Here is a 22,443-nt window from a genome sequence, read left to right on the forward strand (position 1 = left end):
TGACGGCTCTGCCAGGCTGCGGGAGCCCCGACACCACTCTCCTGCTGGAGCAACGGGCAAGACAGTACTGAGGCGCGCTCCTCCGTGCCCAGCTGTCCACATACATCAGAGCCGGGCTTGCCTGGGATGGGGGTGGCAGGGAGAAGAGCAGGCCAGCTCATTCTCTCTAGAGGGCAGCCGCGTCAGGGAACGGGCTCATCCTTTGCCCACCTCGTGCCCCCCAAGGTCACAAAGTCCCAAGCACGAGGGGAGGTGTCCAAGCCAGGCCCACCTCCAGCACAGGCCCCACGCCATGGGATAAAGACACACTGATTCCTTTGTATGTGGCAGCCAGGGCCAGGACTGTACGGGCCTGCCGGCAGGCAGGTACCACCCTGGCTCACCCAGGCCCAGGAACACAGCTCCTCTTGAGAGCCAACAAACTCAAGTGCAGGAAGTGCCAGGGAACGGGGCGGTTTCTCCCAGGAGCAGCTCTTTTACAGGCCCTCAGAAGCCATTTGGTCCCCTCCCCTGGAGCCCTCCCGCCCCATTCCCCCCCCGCTGCCCAGACCCCAAGCAGCCTCTGGGTGCCTGCCTCAGTGCAGAGGGCCGCAGGCAGAGCAGAGCCAGCTTCCTGGGCTGGCACACTCTAGGGTTACCCTCAAGCCCTAACAAAGCAAGCCGAAGCTGGCCCTGTCTCGAGGGAAAGGGAAGTCCTAAGCTGGGTGAGGTTGGAGCCAGGCAGCGCCCCTCCCCAAGCCAAGACCACTGTCTTCCTGGGGGGGTTCTGGGCTATCACCCAGAGGCCCCTGAATCAATCGTTCCCCCCCTCCCCAGAAGGAATGCAGAGTACAGCCAAGGGCTAGGGGTCTCCCCAAGCCCAGCCCCCACTTCTGATGGGCTCAGCACCCCTTCCCCATGAAGAGCAGAGGCGGCTCCTGCCCTCCTCCCCATCCACTCCCACCAAAAAGAGAAACAAATGCCCAGAGAGTCTCGGAGGACTTGGACTTCTGGGAAACGCCACTGAATAAGCAGAAATCCCCTCCTCCTCCCAGCAAGGAGGATGGAGGAGGGGCGCAGGGCCATGGGCCGCACAACCCACGAGGAGGCTCCAGCCCCAGGCTGAGCCGCCCCTGCAGAAAGCCTCAGCTGTCAGGGTCTGTGGGGTCTGATGGGAAGTCGGCCCTCCCCTCGGCATTCTAGGCCAGGAGCTCCCTGGGAGCCCACCCCAAAGGGGGAAGTAAGCATGACAACCAGACTCTGGAAAGCCACTGTTCCAGGGCAGCCTCAGACACTTCCTAGCTGCAGCGTCCGGGCCAGGCCTGTCACCTGCGCCTCTCAGACTAGGCCCAATGAGGCAAGGCCTGCAAAGAGTTGTGGGTTTGAGTGATCTGTGCCACCTGGGTGCCTCTGGCCGGGCCCTGGGCCATACTGCAGGGCTGCCCGCAGTGAGCTGCGGATGGGCAGTGCCAGGTGGGGGAGCGAGCCCCTGCAGGAGCGCCCTCCGCACGAGGGAGTTGAGGGGCCTGACTGCCATGTACGGCCTGGGCGCCCTGGCTGGGCGAGGGGCATGGCCAGAGTCGCCAGTGCCGATGGGCAAACCTTGCCCGAGGTGCCTGGGACTGTGGGCGGGAGCCGAGGGGCCCTGAGGCACTGACTATATAAGGGCAGTGAGGGCTTCAGAAGGCTGCTCGGCAAACCTCAGCTTCCTGCTCCCCTCTTCCGGAGCCGCCACAAAAGCACAGAGCCCCGGCGGGGTGGGGCAGAAGATGGTCCCCCACTCCCACACAAGGTCTCCCCACCTCGTTCAGGCGAGTCTGGCTCTCTGTGTCCCCGGGGACCAGAGCACGCTGATGCCCCACGGGCTGCTCTGGCAAAGGCACTGGAGCTGTGTGCCATGCCCTTCTCCAGGGGATTCGGGGGCACTCGCACGGCCAGTAAGTGGCTGAGGTCCCGCTTGAATCTAAGCATCCCCCACTTTACTAGAGGGTCCTCTAGCTTCCTCCCCAAAGGGCATCCACTGGTAAATGCGCCACCAGGGGAGCCTCAGTGTGGCCGGGGCCGCGGGCCAGTCCTGCCACCCCCACAGGACACTAATGGTCCGAGACCACTATAGCCCAGGGGAGTGGGGGAGCCAGAGAGCCCAGGCAAAACGGCGTCGCCCCCTGCAGTGGGGGCTCGGGAGGCCTCCACAAGCTGAGAGGTGGGCTCGGGGCCAAGTTCTTATGGGAGCACAACTATGGGAGGAGCTGGGGGTCCCGAGCCCAGAGAGGCCGCAGGCGGAGGAGTGGCCGATGGTTCTGCCCAGCGGGCGGCCCCGTGCTTAGTGGGAACGTTCATTCTGACAGGCCCCAAGCAGGTGCCCAGCCAAACGTGTTGGTTCTGTGACCCTCCAGGCCTCCTGCACACTCCCCCAAGGGACCCACGCCAACCGTGTGACGGGGCGCTGCTGCCATCCCCACTATTACCGATAAGCAAACTGAGGCAGATGGCACGGGAAGCCAGGGTTATGGCGAGGAAGTATCTGAGAATGGGGCTCTCTTTCCCAGAGGTTCAGGTACATCCCCCCCACCCCCCCCACCCTGGGCCAGAGCTTGGTCAGATCCCTTCCAACCCTCAGCTCTTGGGACTCTAACCTGGCCTGCGGGCCTGGCTTTGGCCCAGGATGCCCCATGTCAGCACCCCCAGAGCTCCGGACGCCCGCGACCTCTCCCCTGACCCGCAGCACTACATCCCGACGGTCGTTAGGCCCGTCGGGGCGCACGGCCCAGAGACACGTTTACAAGAGAACTCCCCGCCTTGCCAGTCTCAGGCCTGTGATCATAGCGGCATCCTTGCTGAGCGGGTTAGAAAACAGGGGAGCGCTCACTACATGCCAGCCGCTGGCTGAACCCTTCCCCGTCTCTTGTGAGAGAGACAAGCTTCAGACAGCTGCGTGCAGGCGGGCCATAAGCAGGAGGGGCAGACAAGGGCCTGTCTTCACCCTCCTCTCCCCTCACAGGTGCCCCCGGCCCAGGGGCTCTCACGCCTCCACAAAGGCCCTCCTGCCCCAAGTCTTCCCCACTCAGGGTCTTCCCCGCTCGGCCTGGCCTGGCCCCTCACAAACCACCCCTCACCGGGAGCAGCCTCCCACCTCGACTCCTGCTGTGACCCTCCTCCCCTCAGGCAGACAGGCCCCTGCCCAGTCCTCAAGTCATTGTCGGGGGGAGGGGGCAGCTCCTGGGGAGCAGGGGAGCTGCTACCCCAGGCTAGCTGAAGCGGGGGGTCCTAAGGGAGGGATGGGGCAGGTCCAATCACCTCCACCTCCCTGAGGCAGACAGCCCAGGGCCTGGACCCCAAGCGCCCTGACCAGTGCCTCTGCCCCCATCTGGAGAGATGCAGCCATAGGGAGTGAGGACCCAGGCAGGAGGGGCTGCCCCAGAGTCCTGGCCCCCTCCATGGGTCAGAAGCATATGGGATTTCCTCAATGGAGATGGCAATAAAGGCGAGATGACCCCAGGGCCCGGGACCTTGACCCCACGCTGTTCCTTGTGTGTTGAACCCGGGACCGTTTCCATCCTTGTATCCCACTGGGAGTCCGGACCCAGTGTGCCCATGGGAGCCCCCTCCTCATTCTATTCCAGTCCTTGTATTGCCCTTGTTTCCCCACGGTGGTGAGCAAGCCTGGACACAGTAGGGTGCTTTGTCCTTCCTCTGGGGGGGGAAGGAGAGGTCCTTCACACCAGACTCTCCGAGGCCGAGTCAGTGCCACAGAAGCTCCCAGCTCCCGAAGCTGAGGAGGGGCGGTGGGGCCAAGCCCATCACTTCCCAGAGGGCCCCAAGGCCCAGAGCACTAGAGGGATGTGCTCGGGTCCCCTAGGGGTGCGCTGCCCCCACCCTGGCTCCGAACTCCACCCCACTGCTCTGGGCCCCGGACCCCTCCGGAAACGCCCGGGAGACAGGGAATGGAGCCCCAACCCGGGCCTGTCCTGCCCACAACTCTCTGGGGGCTCCTTTCCGAGAAGGGCTCCCGGGACGCAGGAGCAGAGGTTGGGGAAGGCAGAGGCCACCTGCTTCCTGGTTTCCCACACTCTGCTGGGCCAGGGAAGCCACCAGGGGGGACTGCTGGGGCTGGCCAGCAGGGCCCGGGGGAGCCACAGCAGCCCGGGCAAGGCACAGGCGAGGGAGGCGGGCCCGTTCCTAAGGGGTCTCATGGACCTGAGACTGAAACTCTCTGTAGGGGACAGGGTGGGGAAAAGCAGAAGCACTCTCCTTCCTGGACAGCCCTAGGGGAGGCAGGAGAACGGGAGCAGGACAACAGCCAATTCCCATCCAGAGCTGGCTGGGGCCCCTCCCTCCCCAGCTGGACACAGCCCCACAGAACCTCCTCTGGCAACATGGCGCTCTCTCATCTCCTCTCCCGGGGCCTGTGAGAGGCCCGATTCCCCAATGGCCGACACGTGAGGGCTCCAGTTGGAAGCTTGGGGGGATTTCACTTACCCTCTGCTGCACAATCGGGGCATCTCAGTGCGGATGGGGTCTCAGAGGCCGCCCAGAACAGCCAGTCTCCCACCTGGCAGCCCACCCCTGCCCTGGAAACGTTTCTTCTGATGGGGGCCGCGTCTCCTCCCCTCCCTGTTGGGCAGCCCGCTTTAGCTTGGCAGAGCCCTAATTACAGACTAACTGACCCCAAACCTGTCTTTCAACGTCTCCTCCTTGCTCTGGGGCTGCCTCTGGAGGCCTGACCTCTGCTCCCCAGGAGAGCCCTTCGGGTGTCCCAGGCCTCCCATCTCTGCTGGGCCCTGGCTCAGAGCCCGGCCTCTTCTCGATGGCCTCCTCTTGAGCCTCCAGCCTCATCCAGCACTGGGCTTGGGAACCAGGGCAGAGGCCGGCAGGATCCCGCCGAGACCTCGATCCCGCAGCAGGCTCTGGGCTGTCCACATTACAATGGCCAGACTTGCCAAGGGCCACCAAAACTCACTGGGAGATGTCTCCCTCCCGTCTTGGGTGTGTGACGGAGACTTTTGTGACCCCACGTGCCCAAATTGGCTTGGGGAGTGGGCCCCTCTCCCAGTGCCACGGGGCCCCTGATGGGGGGAGGGGGTGTCTATTTGTTCATCTAGGGGACTGATGGGAAAACCCAGGTTCTCACAATGGGCCTCTTCCTTCCAGGCTGACTCTGATTACTGAGGACGGCACTGGGGGTCCTGGCTGCTCACTCAGCCAGCTCCAAGCCCACCCAACTGAGCCGCTGCTCTGCACACGTGACCTGACCTCTCCTACGCGGATCCCAGGAGATGCTGCCAAACCCCCAGCTAATGGTGAGGCGGACGATTCTGCGCTGAGCCCCTGAGCCCCAGCTCTCCCTACAGGCTGCTTCCTCCTCCCAAAGCTCTACCCCCATCCCCACCCTGCCAACTCCCCCCACCCCCTGATTTAGAGGCAGAAGGCAGTTACCCAAGCCCACTTCAGCCCCCCTGTAACCTTCGCTCTCTGGCCCACTCTTCCCTCATTCCAAGTCAGCTCCCATCTCTGCCAGGCCCTCCAGCCTTGGCCAGTCCCCCGCTGCTACGCTCAGGACTTAGGTGGAAGCACAGTCAGGACTGGGCCGCCACAGTCTCCCACGAGCTTCAAGGCTGAGCCTTGGGATTCCCACAGGGTGTTTGGGGCTCCCCATACAACAGGTGGTTAATAAATGCTGGAGCCTGCGTGGGCCAGCCCACCTCCCCGCCCTGCCGCCTGTCAGTCAATCCCCGAGCACTGTGGCGGCTGGAGGCCTCCCTGACTTCCCCCGCGGCGCCGCCTCACTTCCCCTCAGCCCGGTGCCCTCGGCCCACCCCTCCCGGCACCCTGGAAGGGAGGGACCCCCGGGCTCGGCTTGACCGCAGAGATGAGCTCTAGCTTCCTGCCTATCTCTCCTGACTCACTTCTCCCGTGGCCACTTGCAGAGAGGGCTCAGCCCCCTCGCCCCCGGCACACTGAGCTGCTGCAGATCTGACCATCTCTAGCCGCCCTTCATTAATTGACGGGGAAGCGCAGCAGTGGGATCTGAACCCAGGCCCCCAGGAGGACCTGGCCCTGGGGGTGGGGGTCTGCGACCCTCCCCATCACTGTCTAGGTGTGGACAGTGGGCGGGAGGGGCGGCTCCCGGCCTCCCTGCCCCAGAGGGGACCGCTCCAACCAGTACTGCCATGAGTCACCGGGGTGGCGGCCCGCTGGGGACCCGGGGAGGAGGCTGGCTCCCTCCTGGGGGCAGGTGGGGAAGTGCCTCCTCCCTTCAGCCAGCACAGGGACCCGGATGTGAGGCGGCCACGTCAGGGCCCCACACAGACAGACACGCGAGCCTCGAGTCCCAGAAGGCCCCGGGCCTCCTCCCCAGTCTCCATGCTCAGCTGCCTCCCCCTCTGCACGCCTGCCGAGCACCAGGCCAAGGAAAGCACAAACCGCCACCTCGTGTTGCTGGTGGGCCCCCCGAGGCAGTGCCAGGCTCTGCCGCCCCTGCAGGCCCATCCCCGCCCGCCCGGGGACCAGTGCCTGCCACAGAGCCGAGAGCCGGGGTGCCAGAGCAGCCCCGATGGGGTGGGGAGGGCAGGGAGCTACCCGGCCTCCAGAACAGCCCCGACCTGCTCCCGAGAGGGCGGAAGCCTGGGTGGGGACAGCAGATGTGGCCTAGGAATGCGGCCCGGCTCATCCGAGGGCAGGGTGAAACCAAGGCCAGCTCTGGGCAGCCGGGACCGCCTCGGCCCGGAGGGGGGGGGGGGGGGCGGGCACCGCGGCCCCGACGGCTCGAGGCCAGAGGGAGCTGCTGGCGGAGGGGCCTCTCTCCTAGAAAGGGGCCCGCCACACTGGGAGCTCCTGCAGGGCACACAACCAGCTCTCTCTCCCTGACCCCAAAACACAAAGCACTGAGCCTCCCGGGCTCCCCCAGCCCAGCCAGACACTGATCCACATGGGAAGGAGGGGAAGGGGGTCCAAGCCCGCCCCGAGGCCTCTGCCTCTCCTGCCGGGCCAGCAGGCTGCCCTCCCCCACCCCGCGCCCCAGGGACCCAAACCTCTGCCCTCGAGGAGCAGGGGAGACATCAGCCAGAAAACGGAGGGTCCCCAGGAAGGGCAAGACCCTCGTCCCCGGTTCCTGCCTCCCCCAGCCCCGGGTGCCAAGCTCTCGGGGCAGGGCCTTTATCACCCCCTGGGGCCCAGGGGCCAGCCAGGATCACGGCCCAGTGGCAGAGGCCAGTGGGCACAGAGCAGCCTCTGACAGTCCCGGAGCTTGCTAATGCAAGAGCGAGGACAGCTCTGGGCAGCTCTCCCCACTCCCAGCAGCCAAGGGCCCCCGGCCTCTCTCCTATGCTGGCCCCTGGGGGAGTCCCTCCCAAGAGGAGGGTCCCCTCAGGAAGGAGGGGGAGGGAGGCGGGTTCCCAGGCCTCAGGGAGGCCGGCCAGCCTGGGCACTCTTGGGTGGAGCCCCCCAGTCGGCCCACACCAGCGGGGCTGGCACCGACCGCCCCAGATGCACAAGCCGCCTCCCTCCGGCTCCCGGGCCAGGACACAGCATCTCCGGTGTGGCCCCATGCCATGTGCAGCTTCTCTGCTCAGGGGAAAGCCTCCTGGCACACACCTGCCGCCGGAGCATCCTCCCGCCCAGTGTTTCCCCCCCCGACCCCAAGGACCCCAGCCCGCCTCAGCCCACGCTGCCTCCTCGCCCCCCGAGCTCTTTCCCGGATCCCTTGTCTGGCCAATTGTCAAGGCTCCAAGCCCGCTTTCTCTGGGAAAACTTCCCAGGATGCTCCAACACAGACACGGCTTCGCCCTCTGACCTCCTCCAGCCCAAAGGAGGAATGTTCCAAGTGCCTCGCATCTGTCCAAGGCCTGGTGTCCACTTTCCCACCCCCGTCCTCCCAGGACCCTTGCACCGCTCTAGGAAACAGCGGGCGGCACGACCACTGGGGTTGCACAGGTGGGCCTCCGGAAAGGCGACCCCTGGTCACCGGGCAAACAGCATCATCCGCGGCAGCCCCCCGGCTCCCAGGGCACTGCCGTCCCTCCGCCCCCTCTCCAGCCCCGGCTGCCAGCCCTTACACGCCTTCCCAGAGCACACCTGGGGGCGGCTCGGGCCGGGGCCACCCCCAGCTGCTGCCAGGCCTATCCCCAGGAACTGCACTTTTTGAGGTGCCTCATGTTTACTTCTCTGGGCGCATGTGGCCCCTTCCCCTCACCCTGAGCCACCCATCCCGGGTCCGAACGCCGCCTCTGCTACGCCTGGCACGGCTCACCCTGGCACAGGTCCCTGCCAGTCCCCAGCCTTCTCCCTGGCACCCGCCACAGAGCAGGCCCTAAGAAAGGCTGGCAGTGAGAGGCTCCCCGCCCCCCACCGGTCTGGGGGTTTGGGGAACACGGTTCGGGGAGGGTGACAGAGTAGCCGGCTGGGGGTCTGGGATGACATCCGGAGCAGGGGAGCAGAGCCACCGGAGCAGGGGAGCAGAGCCACCGGCTCAGAGATACAAAGTGACATTTGCAGCTGAAGCAGAGCTGCCAGGAGGGCAGAGGGCCCGGCCTGGGGGAGCAACCTCTGCAGCAAACAGGTGCCGGAGTTAGTCTGGGGATGCAGGGCGACACCTGCAGCGCCAGGGAGAGGACAGCCGGGGGCCGGGCACATCGGGGCCGAGCCAACCTTGGCGGCACAGGGTAACGGCTGTCGCTGAGGGGGGAGGGCAGCAATTTGGGGGCGCAGGCTACCTCTGTGGTGGGTTTGGGGGTGCAGTGACCTGTGCAGATTTTGGGGACACTGTGACATTTGCAGCTGAGAGGGGCAGCACAGCTGATTGGGAATGCAGGGTGACCCACGTAACTGACTTAGGGGTGCAGAGTGACATCTGCCACTGAGAGGATCGGGGCAGCTGATTTGGGGGTTCAGGGTGACATTTGTAGGAGGGCACGGGGAAGCTGCTTTTAGGGGTGCAGAGTGACACCTGCAGCTGAGGAGCAGGGCAGCTGATTTGGGGGTTCAGGGTGACATTTGTATGAGGGCACGGGGAAGCTGCTTTTAGGGGTGCAGAGTGACACCTGCAGCTGAGGACCAGGGCAGCTGATTCGGGGGTTCAGGGTGACATTTTTGAGGGAAGCTGCTTTTAGGGGTGCAGAGTGACACTGCAGCTGAGGAGCAGGGCAGCTGATTCGGGGGTTCAGGGTGACATTTTTGAGGGAAGGTGCTTTTAGGGGTGCAGAGTGACACCTGCAGCTGAGGAGCAGGGCAGCTGATTTTGGGGTTCAGGGTGACATTTGTAGGAGGGCACAGGGAAGCTGCTTTTAAGGGTGCAGAGTGACACCTGCAGCTGAGAGGGGGTTCAGGGTGACATTTTTGAGGGAAGGTGCTTTTAGGGGTGCAGAGTGACACCTGCAGCTGAGAGGGGCGGGCCAGCTGATTTGGGGGTTCAGGGTGACCTCACAAGCTGAGAGAATCGGGGCAGCTGATTCGGGGGTGCAGGGTGACATTTGTAGGAGGGCACGGGGAAGCTGCTTTTAGGGGTGCAGAGTGACACCTGCAGCTGAGAGGGGCGGGCCAGCTGATTTGGGGGTTCAGGGTGACCTCGCAAGCTGAGAGGGGCAGCTGATTTGGGGGTTCAGGGTGACATTTGTAGGAGGGCACAGGGGAGCTGCTTTTAGGGGTGCAGAGTGACACCTGCAGCTGAGAGGGGCGGACCAGCTGATTCGGGGGTTCAGGGTGACCTCGCAAGCTGAGAGAATAGGGGCAGCTGATTTGGGGGTTCAGGGTGACCTCGCAAGCTGAGAGGGGCGGGCCAGCTGATTTGGGGGTTCAGGGTGACCTCACAAGCTGAGAGAATCGGGGCAGCTGATTCGGGGGTTCAGGGTGACATTTGTAGGAGGGCACGGGGAAGCTGCTTTTAGGGGTGCAGAGTGACACCTGCAGCTGAGAGGGGCGGGCCAGCTGATTTGGGGGTTCAGGGTGACCTCACAAGCTGAGAGGGGCGGACCAGCTGATTCGGGGGTTCAGGGCGACATTTGTAGGAGGGCACGGGGAGCTGCTTTTAGGGGTGCAGACTGACCTCGGGGAGGAGCAGGGCGGCGGATTGGGGCAGAGTGACACACAGCTGAAAGGGTAAGGCGGCCGTTGGGGGCCCAGTGACCTCTGCGGCTAAGGGGGCAGGGCCGCAGATTTGGGCGTGCAGGGCGAGCTCCGCGGCTGAGAGGGGGCAAGGCCGCTCCTCCGGGATGCAGGGTGACATCTGTGCCTGGGGGCAGGGCAGCGGGCTCGGGCGCAGGGCGCCGTCCGCGGCGGGGCGGGGGGAGGAGGAGAAGCCCGCGGGGCACTGAACGCCGCCCCGCCCCCCGCCCTCCCCTCCCCCCGCCCCGCGGCCCCCCACTCACCGGCGCGCGGCCCGGGCCCGAAGGCCACCAGCACGAAGTAGTCGGCGAGCCGGGCCATGGCGGGCGGGCGGCGGGCGGACGGGCGAGGCGGCTGCGCGCTCACGGCCCGGGCCCGGCCCCTCGGCCCCGGCCCCGGCCTCGGCCCCGGCCCCGGCCCCGACCGCGCTCTCGGGCCCCGGCGGAGGATGAGGCTCCAGCGGCTCCCGCCGCCATCTTCCCCCGGTCCCTCCCTCCCGGCGTGCGTGCGCGCGCCCGCGACGGCGTCGGCGTGCCCTGCCGGGGGCGCGCCCGCCCCCCGCCCCCCGCCTCCGCCGCCCGCGGGCCATTGGGGAGGCTTCGGCCGGGGGGCGTGGCCACGGGGAGGAAGCCCCCGCCCTCACCCTGCTTGGGCGCCGCTGGGGAGGCCGGGGCCCGCGGGGGCGTGTCGAGGGAGCGTGGGCGGTCGCAGACTTAGAGGCGTGGCCAGTTGAATGAGGCCACGCCCTCCCCCGCCCTGCCCCCCCCCGCAGATCCTCCCGCTGGGACAAGGACTGGACGCCCTCCGATCTCCGCGCACCCCCGGGGTCCCAGGCTCCGCGCCCAAGGCCGCCTCCCATTATTCGCTCCACTTCCCCGGACTCGGATCCCCACTCTGTCTCAGGAGCTCTCCCCCCCCCCAAACCTCAGGCCCTGGACCCCTCCCCCCTTCCTGGGCTTGGAACCCCCTTCCTGCCTCAGGGTCTCCCCGCTCCCCAGGCCCTTTCCTGGACTCGGACACTCCACCACGGCCCAGGGCCCCCCCACTTCCCCCCAGCTCCCAGGCCCTAGACTGTCCCCTCCCAATCTGGACTCTCCCACACACCTTTCTGGGCTCAGTTCCCCTCCTTGGTCTCTCACCACCCTCCGCAGTCACCGCTTCCCCCTTCTCGGTCTTGCACAGCGCCCCGCCCATTAACCCCCCGCCTCGAGCCTGCCGCACTGTTGTGCCTTCCTGGGCCCGAGCCTGCCGTCCCTTTCCTGAGGTCCCGCCACTTCCCAGGAACCTGAAATGGGCAGCTGCTCCTCTCCCCGCCTCAAGCTGCTTCTCCGCGATCAGCAGGGAGCAGAACAGCTTGACCTCAACACCAATCATTCCTAAATTCAGTCCTTTTATTTATTACTATGGGGAAGGTGAGACTGATGCAGCAGGCCCTTCCCTCAAGGAGCTTACATTTTTTAATGTAATTTTTAAATTTTTAAAATTTAATTTTTAAAAAATATTATTTTATTTCCCCAATATATATATCTACTTTTCAACATTCATTTTTGTAAGTCTGTGTTCCAAAGCTTTCTCACTCCGTCTCTTGCCTCCTCCCACCCCAAGACAGCCAGTACTCTGACATAGGTCAAATATGTACAATCTCTTAAAACATATTTCCATATTTGTCATGTTGTGCAAGAAAAATCAGAACAAAAGGTTAAAAACTATGAGGAAAAAGAATTTTTAAAAAGTAAAAATATTATTCTCGGATCCACATTTAGTCTCCATCATTCTCTCTCTGGATGCAGATGACATTTCCCTTCCCAATTCTATTAGAATTGCCTTGAATCACTGCATTGTTGAGAAGAGCCACAACGACCTAATCAGTTAATCATCACCTAATCTTGTTGCTATGTATAATGTTCTTCTGGTTCTGTTCACTTCATTCAATATCACTTCATAGGAGTCTTTCCAGGCTTTTTTGAAATCAGCCTGCTCAGTGGATGAAGCACCAGCCCTGAAGTCAGGAAGACCTGAGTTCAAATTTGCTCTCAGACACTTAACACTTCCTAGCTGTGTGACCCTAATTGCTTCAGCCAAAAAAAAGAAAGAAAGAAAGAAAAAAGAAATCATCCTGCTCATCATGAAAAAGACATTTTTAACATAATTAATTACATGAATTTGATTGCTTGAATGAATTTTTATTACTTTTTCTCAACTAGAGACATTAAATGCTTGTTGATTTTCAAAAGTAAAAGTTTTAAAAAGATTCATTATGTGCTCATTATACTGTACCAGGCAGAGTGGATTAAAAAAAAGAGACCAAAAAACAAACAAACAAAAGATTCTTACCCTCAAAGAGCTCACATTCTAATGAGGAGACAACATGTAAATAACTAAGTATATTCAAATATATAGGAAATGCTTGAAATTGGGCCACTTCTGGGCCCTGGGAAGGCGAAGCATTTGTCTGCTTCTTCTAAAGAGGCTTCTAGCTCTGAATCCACAGGAGTGAACAAGTTTCTCTCTGAAGAGCAGAATCAACCTTTAGCAGTTTGTGCCCTCCCCCTGGAGTGCCTTGGAGAATTAATTAAAACTTGGGCTATGTTAATGTTCCCTCCTTCCCCAAAGGAAGTAGAAAAGATACTCAATGTACTACTAATGATAGTATTTTTATAGCACCTACTATGTGCCAAGAACTTTACAAATATTGTTATTTGATCCTCCCAACAATCTCACGATGTCATCTGCACTAAAGGAGGCAAATATTACTATCTTCCTCCTGTTACAATTGGGAAAATTGGGGTAGACATTAGTTAAGTGACTTGGGCAAGGTCACCCAACTAAGTGACACTGGATTTTAATTCAGATCTTCCTGACTCCAGGCTTAGTTCTCTACCCACTGTGCCACCTAGTTGTCTGAAGCAGAACAGCTAGCTATAAGACAGCTATTTGTTTCTTTCACACAAGGAAATCAACCATTAAAAGCAACAGGATTTAAATATGAAGCAGAGAACAGAGGAACAGGAACAGAGATTTAAATATGAAGCAGAACTTTATAACTACTTTCTTACTTTCTCTGAAAATTGATGAAGCCTCTAGGTGTCACAGGGACTAGAGCACTGGATTGGAATCAAGAATATTTGAGTTCAAATCTGGCCTCTAACATTACTCTGTATGACCATGGACGTGTCACGTAACTTCTCTCTGCCTCAGTTTCCTCAGCTGCAAATTGAGAACAATAGTATCCACCTCTCAGGTGTGTAGAGAACTGAGTCAAATTTATAAGAATACAAGCCATTCCCCAATTGATAAATGGCTAAAGGATATAAACAGGAAGTTGAAGAAATTAAAGCTATCTATACTCATATGAAAAAATGCTGTAGATCACTATTGATTATAAAATACATATTAAAACAACTCTGAAGTATCACCTCACACTAGATTGACTAATGTGACAGAAAAGGAAATTGACCAATGTTGGAGGGGATATGGGAAAATTGAGATACTAATGCACTCTTGGTGGAGTTGTGAACTGAGCTAACCATTCTGGAGAGCAATTTAGAACTTTGTCCAAAGGGCTATCCAACTGTGCATATCCTTTGATCCAGCAGTGTCTCCACTGGGTCTGTATCCAAAAAAGATTTTTTAAAGGAAAAAGACCTCTATGTATGAAAATATTTGTAGCAGCTCTTTTGTGGTTGCAAAGAATTGGAAATTGAGGGGATGTCTCTCATTTGGGGAATTTGAACAAGTTGTGGTACACTTTTTTAAAAAATTATTATATCTTTTTATTTACAAGACAGATACATGGGTAATTTTTCAGCATTGACCCGTGCAAAACATTCTGTTCTAACTTTTCCCCTCCTTCCCCCCACCCCCTCTCCTAGATGGCGGGTAGTCCCATACATGTTAAATATGTTAAAGTATATGTTAAATACAATATATGTATACATATTTATAAGTTATCTTGCTGCACAAGAAAAATGGGATCTAGAGAGAAAAAAAAAAAGCCTGAGAAGGAAAACAAAAATGAAACAGAAAGAGTTATGCTATGTTGTGATCCACACTCATTTCCCATAGTCCTCTCTCTGGGTGTAGATGACTCTCTTCATCACTGAACAGTTGGAACTGGTTTGGATCACCTCATTGTTGAAGAGAGCCACGTGCATCAGAACTGATCCTCGATAGTCTTCTTGTTGCCATGTATAATGATTTCCTGGTTCCACTCATTTCCCTTGGCACTAGTTCCTGTAAGTCTCTCCAGGCCTCTCTGAAATCATCCTGCTGGTCATTTCTTACAAAACAATAATATTCCATAACATTCTTATTGTGGTATAAAATTGTTATAAGAAATGATGAGCAGGATGCTTTCAAAAAAAAAAATACCTGGGAAGATCTATATAAACTTATGCAAAATGAAGTGAGCAGAACTAAGAGAACATTACACATAATAACAGCAATATTGTACAATGATCAACTGTAAATGATTTAGCTCTTTCTCAGCAAAACAATAATCCAAGACAATTCCAAAAGACCCATGATGAAAAGTGCTATCCACTTCCAGAGAAAGAACTGATGAGCTCCGAAGAATCATTTTTCTTTATTTTTCTTGGAGCCTTTATTGGAAGAGTCTTTAGTTTTTTTCCCCCACAATATGACTAATATGGAAATATGTTTTGCATGACTTCACATGCATAATCTATACCAAATTGCTTGTTTTCTCAATAAGGGGGGAAGGGAGGGAGAGGAGAAAATTTAGAACTTAAAATTTTAAAAAAAAAGGATAAAAATTTTTTTACAAATAATTGGAAAAATAAAAGATTGAAAAAATGAGGAGCCTATTAGATCAAGTAAAATACTATTTCTCTGCAAAAATCTTTGCAAGTCATAACGTATCTTATGGACACTAGCTTCTATTATTTTTGGTATTAAGTATGTGATCTGTCCAAATGCTCACCCTCACCTGTGCCACGTGAGTGGTTCATCTCGTTCAATCATACGTGTTCTTGTTAGCATCCTTCACTCTGACATTTCCCCCAAGTTCCTCATTTCTTTATTCTCTAGGCCTGGGCCATCAGCTGCCTATTAGACATTTTCATCTGGTTACCCTGTTGTTGTTCAGTCAAGTTCTACTCATTTGGGACTTTCTTGGCGAAGGTATTAGAGTGGTTTGCCATTTCCTTACCCAGTGGATTAAGGCAAACAAGAAGTAATTTCCTAGGGTCACACAGCTAGTGAGCGTCCGAGTTCGGATTTGAACTCCCGAGCTCTAGGCACCCCTAGCTGCCTTTTGGTAAACTCTAGTGATTCTCTATTACTTCTAGAGTCAAATACAAATAGCTGTTCTTTAAGATTTCAAACTCTTTAGTCTGAGTTACTCCCCTGCCTGCACTCTGCAATCCAACCAAGCTGGTCTTCTTGCTGCTCCTCATCCATGCACTCCACTCCTCCTCCTCTACCCTCCACCCCAGTGCCTTTGTGGAGCTGTCTCTCAGCACTGGCACGTACTCTGCTCTTCTTGTACCTTAATTAGACCCCCAGCTTCCTTCACTCCACCTTCTACATGATTCTTTTCCTGATGCCCCAAATGCTAGTACAATCCCCTCCCTAAAGCATTACCCTGTATTGATGTTTGCATGGAAATGTTTTTATCAGTGTAACACATTTTGCATACACTGTATACATTTGTGTACATTTATATATATACATGTTGACTTCATTGACAGAAAGAAAACTTTTTCAGGACAGGGACTATTTCATTTTTGCTTCTGTAACCCCAGTGCCTAGCAAACATCAAGTGCCTAATGAATGCTTGTTGAATGAATGATTGATTGATTGTTATTTGCCCTCTACCTCTCTCTCCATTGTCCTTTTATAGGTTGTTCAGTCACTGAGTCGTGTCTGCCTCTGTGACCCCATTTGGGACTTTCTTGGCATATATACTGGAATGTTTTGTCAATTTGCTTCTCCGGCTCATTTTACATATGAGGAAACTGAAGCAGAGTGAAGTGACTTGCCCAGGATCACACAACTAGTACGTGTCTGAGCCCGGATTTGAACTCAGGTCTTTCCAATTTCGGAACCAGCTCGCTATACACGTTGTTTCCTAGCCGACTCTTTCCTGGATCTTCTCCAAGACAGTAGCAACCACCTCTGGCAAGCATATTTCACTCTGTTTGACGTGTCACTTGATATTAATGCTCAAAGAGTCCCTGAACAAGGTTATCTCTGTTGTAACTTTCAAGAAATCTTACATAATTTTGACGTATGCACAGGAGAGATCTTATTGGGAAAAAAGTCTTCAGGTGACATTTTGCTTTGCCAAGTCAAAGGCCTTTTTATTATTTATTTATTTATTTTTATTATTTATTAGCCAGGAAAGTATAAATACCGTGGATTCTTGTGCTCTCTACATCTTTCAGTCAGTGATATGATGGTAAAGATGTGGGTCAGCTCTGGAATATCCCTTGAAAAGTTCTGCTGGTTCCTTTGTGAGATTCATATCAAAGATGCCCAGGAGACATGGGTGGAATATTCTTATGTAAGGGAGTTCTCTGTTCCACCTTAGTTGAGATAATCACAGATGACCTTTGGAAGTGTCAAGACAGGAAGTGACCTATAAGAATGTTGCAAAATGAGACCTGTGTTACATCATGTCATCGTATGTATTTGGACGGAAGAAAGAATATTAATTTCTGGATTGTTTGTGAATCGTCCAACATTGACTTTGTCGAGACCGTAGTACGTGGCACTGAGGAAGGTACTCAGAAGCGCAGTACTTGAACCTTCCCAAGTCCCTAGAGAACTAGCCAGAATGTGGAACTGTGGGCATTGCCAATAGCATCCTGGTTGATTTGATGGGGACAATAAATGTTTTATCTGGCAGAGGGCGGGGGAGGGAAGGGGAAGAGGATATAAGGGAGAGGATTTCCTTCCATGTGTCAGCTTAGATAGTCTCAGAATGTAAAGAAGTAATTAGAAATGGCTCACAGAATAGATGAATGATAAACTAAACAAAACTATTTCAGGCAGACTGGTAAAGTAGTAGTATTAATAGTTTTCCTTCTACATACTGAAAAGAGGAAGCAGATTCAGAGAGGTACCCCTGGAAGTCAAGAACCACCTTGCAAAAACTGGGGAGCCCATCTGAGCAATCTACTCAACAGAGAGTGCATTCAAGGGAAACTGTGTGAAAACTCCACTAATGAGTACTAGAGATTGTGAGTTGCTTTTACCATTTGTGTATCTGACATCTGCGCTTATTATCACCATGTTCCAGATGGAAAACAAAAGATCCAAAGAAGTGAAATCACTTGCCGGGATTTGAACTCAGGCCTTCCCAATTTGGGGACCAGCTCTCTATATGTTTGCTTTCTAGCTGACTCTGATTCCACTGTTCTATTGATTCCACATATGGATACTATCTGGGGAATTCACCCCCAGATTTATAAGTGGTGTTTTGTACCTACTTTTCTTACCATCCAACTTAGCAAATAATTTTACTGAGGTCTGGTTAAGCCCACTGACTGATTATAAATATTAAACACATTGGGCCCACGAGCTACAGTGGGAAGGGTAACCCCTCAGATGATTACTCCTAGAATTCAAAGTAGCAGCTTCCCTCTGGAGGTCCAAACTGTAAGTATGAAAGCAAGTTGAGGGAGTGACCCAATTTGGGAGATAAATGTGTGTGTGAGTTTGTTTAAAAATAAACATATAGGTCAATAGTTACTGATTTTCTAGGTGACTTTTTTTAAATTGGTAAGATCTGAGATTTTTCCCTTATCTTTGATATTTTTCCCTCCTTCAGATATCTTGAGAATTTTTTTTTTATTATAGTAACTTTTTATTGACAGAATCCATGCCTGGGTAATTTTTTTTTACAACATTATCCCTTGCACTCACTTCTGTTCCGATTTTTCCCTCCCACCCTCCACCCCCTCCCCTAGATGGCAAGCAGATATCTTGAGAATTAAATCCCTCAATACCCTCACAATGTTGGTATCTGAAGCTTTGATCTACTCTGCTAGTTCAGGAGGACTGGCACTTTCTTTTGAGGCCGAGGCCTTTTCAGGGCTTCCTGTATACCTTTGGTGTCCATCTGTCCCAACTCTCACTAGTGGTTCCCACAGGCTGTAGCATATGAAGCAGCCACATTTCAGTAAAATTATCTTAGCAAATGGGGTAAATCAGGTTGAGAGGAGAGTTTTTCTTCAAACCCATTGGTGAGTTAATAGGATGTCTACTCCAACCATAGCAAGAATTCTGGTGCAATGGGCAGATGAGAACAATTTTGTTTCAACCGTTGTGAAGACAATGGAAGCAGGGGCTATAGAGTGCTTACAACTGGGTCAAAACTTGAAGATGACAAGGTCACCCACTACATCCCAGGTCATTAACAGTCATTTTTATTTTTGTCTTCCCACAGGATTTCTATGACTCTAGAAGAGAGAGTGAGACTGATAACTTTGTACAACCTTGTCTCACTTAAAATCCAATTTACACACAAGTCAAGAGATCACCCCATGATATCATTGGCCTTCTAAAAGGAAGGATAAACAGCTCTATATAAACCTGTTATCATCCAGTCCTGAACTAGCAGAGTAGATCAAAGCCGCAGACAAAACCATTGTGAGGGTTTTGAGGGATTTAATTCTCAAGATATCTGAAGGAGGGAAAAATATCAAAGATAAGGGAAAAATCTCAGATCTTCCCAATTTAAAAAAAGTCACTAAGAGAAAACCAGTAACTATAGCGCCATTTGTTTGTTATTGTCAAGTAAAGGGGCTAATTTCATCTAGCCTCCTTCAGTCTTGATCCAGGGTGAGATTTGCAGGGACCTAAGATATGGATGATGGAAGTAGAAAGGAGTAGAAAAGCTTTTTCTTATCCTAAGTAAGATAATAGCAAGAGATAAGAAACGAGTTTAGAGAGACAGAAATGGAGTATCTAAAGATAAACAAATATCTAAAGGCTTCTTCAGCTTATCAGGCTTAACACAACTAGTTGGGTTTGGGCTATGAGCTAAAGGAGCTGATAGACCCCTACTTCCTACTGGGCCAGAAACTGCATAGCTACCCAATACCAATAGATGGCAGCAGAGAGCAATCGCTCAACATGCTCATAAGACCCTCCAAGAAAAAATAAATAATAAATAAACAAACAAATAAATAGATAGATAGATAAATGAATGAATGAATAAGAAAAGCAGCAGAGGATCCCAGCTCAGTAAAAAAAAAAAGTAGTTAACTGAGTAATGGCATTTTACCATTGTGGAAACAAACAGTAGGGTCATAGGCAGGAGTAGCCCCAATTATATGTGACCTCTGGTCACCTGTGTTTTCTATATGTACCCACTCTCCCACTGGCCACTTCTTTCTTGTGCCTTATCTTGCTATTCTCATTACTGAAATGGATTGCTTTGAATTGTGTCCTTAGGAGACAAATCAACAATGATTTTGAGTGGATACTTACCTATAATTAACAGCTCAGTCCTAGAATAGCTTTCAGAAGATCCCTCTGTGAGGAAAACCCTGAATATTATAGGAGAGTTGTGAAGTTTGTTATATAAGAATATGACAAAAGACTGGAGAGGTACACCACAGTCATATTATAGAGATCTTTTGATAGCAGGTCGAGCAGTTTTTACTTTATCCCAAAGGCAAAGGGAGGTGCTAAAGATTTTTGAGAAGGGGAGTAATGTAATCAGAGCTGTGTTTTGGGAAGTAAATATTGGCAGCTTTGTGAAAGCTGAACTGGAGAGGGTAGAGCTTAGAATAAGATGGAAAAATAAGCTGGGCTGTGTCTGTGTGAGTAGAGAGAATGGTACACGTGTCAGAAAAGATGTTGGGAAGGTAAATTCCACCAGACTTGGTGAGTGATTGGATTTGAAGTTTATGAAAGAAGAGTGGAAAATGGACCAGACCCAAGGGAGTAGGAGGATGGTGGTATCCTTACTAGAAATCTGGATGTTTGGAAGTGGGGTGGCTTCAGAGGGAGAAAAGATGAGGTCTACTTTGGTGCTGTTTAATTGGCTATGTCCTCCAAGGCTGCTAGAGGAAGATATCCGCAAGTCAATCATAAATGCCGAATCTAATGTCCTTTTTCTGGTCTTTTGCCTTCTTGAACTCTAGATAACTTTTAATACTCTCCCTTCCTCCCCAGCATTCACTTCCCTCTGCTTTTGGGATCACATTCTTCAGCTTTCACAATACGTTCTTTTCTGCTTTTCCCCATGTCTGTCTGATCATTCCTATTACTATTTATTCATATTAATGTGAAGACAAAGTTAGCACCCTGGATACCTTAAAATCAGCTGGAGCCAGGATAAGCAAAAGTCCTTGGTCTTTATTCTTGATCTTTAGAGGTAGGATTGAATTGGATGGACACAGGATCTCCAAGACCTCTCCTCTTCATCTGGCCCAGAAGTGACTCTGGCTAGTCTTACTCCACCCCCTAGTCCCTCCTATAATTCTCTGTATACACCAGTTATGGAGCCAGCATAGAATAGTGGGAAGGGCCATTTCCCAAGCATATGCTTATAGAGTATTGTCCAATCAGTAATTAGCCCTAAGTGCTCCGACCGACTTAATGCATTAACTCGAATTTCAACCCTTTATATGTTAATGTTTCCATTACTTTATTATCATATCTGCTAAGTGTGAATGGGAAAGAAATAAGCATTTATAAAGCACCTAGTATGTTCCAGGAACTGTGCTAAGAACTTTTACCAATATTATCTCATTTAATCCTCAGAACAGCTATGGGAGGTAGGGCCATTATTATCCCCATTATCCCCCCTCAATTTACAATTGAGTAAACTAAGATAGGAATCGGTGGGTGGGAGATTGAATTTGCATTAATCTAGGACTGAAGTCAGATTACCCTAAGAACATTTATAGATTAAACTGGGAAGACAGCAAATAGACCCAAACCAACTAGATCTACCAGAATTCTACAGTGATGGGTAATAACAGTACCTCTCCATCAAACACCATAGTCCCCATTATGTGCTATTTAAGGAAGTGAAAATGGTCCTTGGGAAGAAAAGGACAATAAAGCTGACAGGGATTCTTTTATTTTATTATTTATTTATTTTGCTGAGGCAATTGGGGTTAAGTATTTACTTGCCCAGGGTCACATAGACAGATAGTGTTAAGTGTCTGAGGTCAGATTTGAACTCAGGTTCTCCTGACTTCAGGGCTGGTGCTCTATCCACTAAACCAACTCACTGCCCTCAATAGAGATTATTTTAAAAGCTCCAAAGGATTGGTTGCAGAAAGACTGTTGTTCACCCTTCAATCTTGAAGAGGGCCAATGACATCAGTTAGGCGATGTTTTAACTTGCAAGTGAATTAGATTTAAGAGAGGCAGAGCTGTGCAGTCACCAGTCTCACTCTGTCATCCAGAATCATCAGAATTCACTGGCAAGACTCAAGTCAAGATGATTAGAGATGACTCCAGTGGGAGACTCCAGATGACGCTAAGGCCTTTCCCAGATCTCAATTTGTCTGACGCAACACCCATTCAGAGGTTAAAGGCTAGGTAAGAATTGCAGCAAAAAATGGCCTAGTCTGCTTATTCAAAAGAATCATTTGGAGCATCTAGATGGCACAGTAGATAGAGCATTGGCACCTACCTCCCAAGGCTGTTGTAAGGATCAAATGAGATAATATTTGAAAAAGAAAGAAAAAAAGAGCCAGAGAGAGAAAGAGAAAGAAAGGAAGGAGGGAAGGAAGAAGAGAAAGAAGGAAGGAAAAGAGAGAGAAAGGAGGGAAGGAAAGACGAAAGAGGGAAGGAAGGAAGAAAGAGAGAGAAATGAGGGAAGGAAGAAGAGAAGGAAGGAAGGAAGGAAGGAAGGAAGGAAGGAAAGAAGGAAGGAAGGAAAGAAGGAAGGAAGGAAGGAAGGAAGGAAGGAAGGAAAGAAGGAAGGAAGGAAGGAAGGAAGGAAGGAAGGAAGGAAGGAAGGAAGGGAGGGAGGGAGGGAGGGAGGACTTTCAGAGATGTTGGCAAGAGCCAAAACAATTGCTGTTTACACTCAATCTGAGCCATCCAAACCCAAACAATGAGCAAGTGAGACTTGGGCTGGGTCCTGTTATTGGTCAATCAGTGAGAATAAAAATGAGTTTGATTTAAAGACAAAGTCAAGCATCTCCTTTTGAATCTAGAGAAGTTTCCTGGGGAAGACAATGGCAAATGACCAATAAAGACCATGGGGAGAATTTCAAGAAAAGACAATCAAGAAGTCACCAGCAGTTCAGACTCTCTTTGTATTATTCTCTGTGCAAAGACCATAGGAATGACCATTCATTCTGCCTTTGTCTGCTACTCCCATCCTCAAAAACCTTCTGCCCTTTTCCCTTATCCTGACTTCCAGGCCCT

At 52.9% G+C, this 22,443-nt stretch overlaps 1 protein-coding gene across 4 annotated transcripts in view; it reads right to left on the reverse strand.

Annotated features, from left to right (window-relative positions):
• The window catches only part of SBF1 (SET binding factor 1), a 34,463-nt gene extending 23,870 nt beyond the window's left edge, over window positions 1-10,593 (reverse strand). For all 4 annotated transcript variants that reach the window (XM_031941229.1, XM_031941227.1, XM_031941228.1 and 1 more), the window contains exon 1: window positions 10,341-10,593. In XM_031941229.1, the coding sequence (XP_031797089.1) occupies window positions 10,341-10,398 (58 nt within the window). In that variant the 5' untranslated portion in view covers window positions 10,399-10,593. The remainder of the gene's footprint in view (window positions 1-10,340) is intronic.
• Window positions 10,594-22,443: the final 11,850 nt, after the last annotated feature.

Source organism: Sarcophilus harrisii, chromosome 5, assembly GCF_902635505.1.
Source record: "Sarcophilus harrisii chromosome 5, mSarHar1.11, whole genome shotgun sequence".
NCBI lineage: Eukaryota > Metazoa > Chordata > Mammalia > Dasyuromorphia > Dasyuridae > Sarcophilus > Sarcophilus harrisii.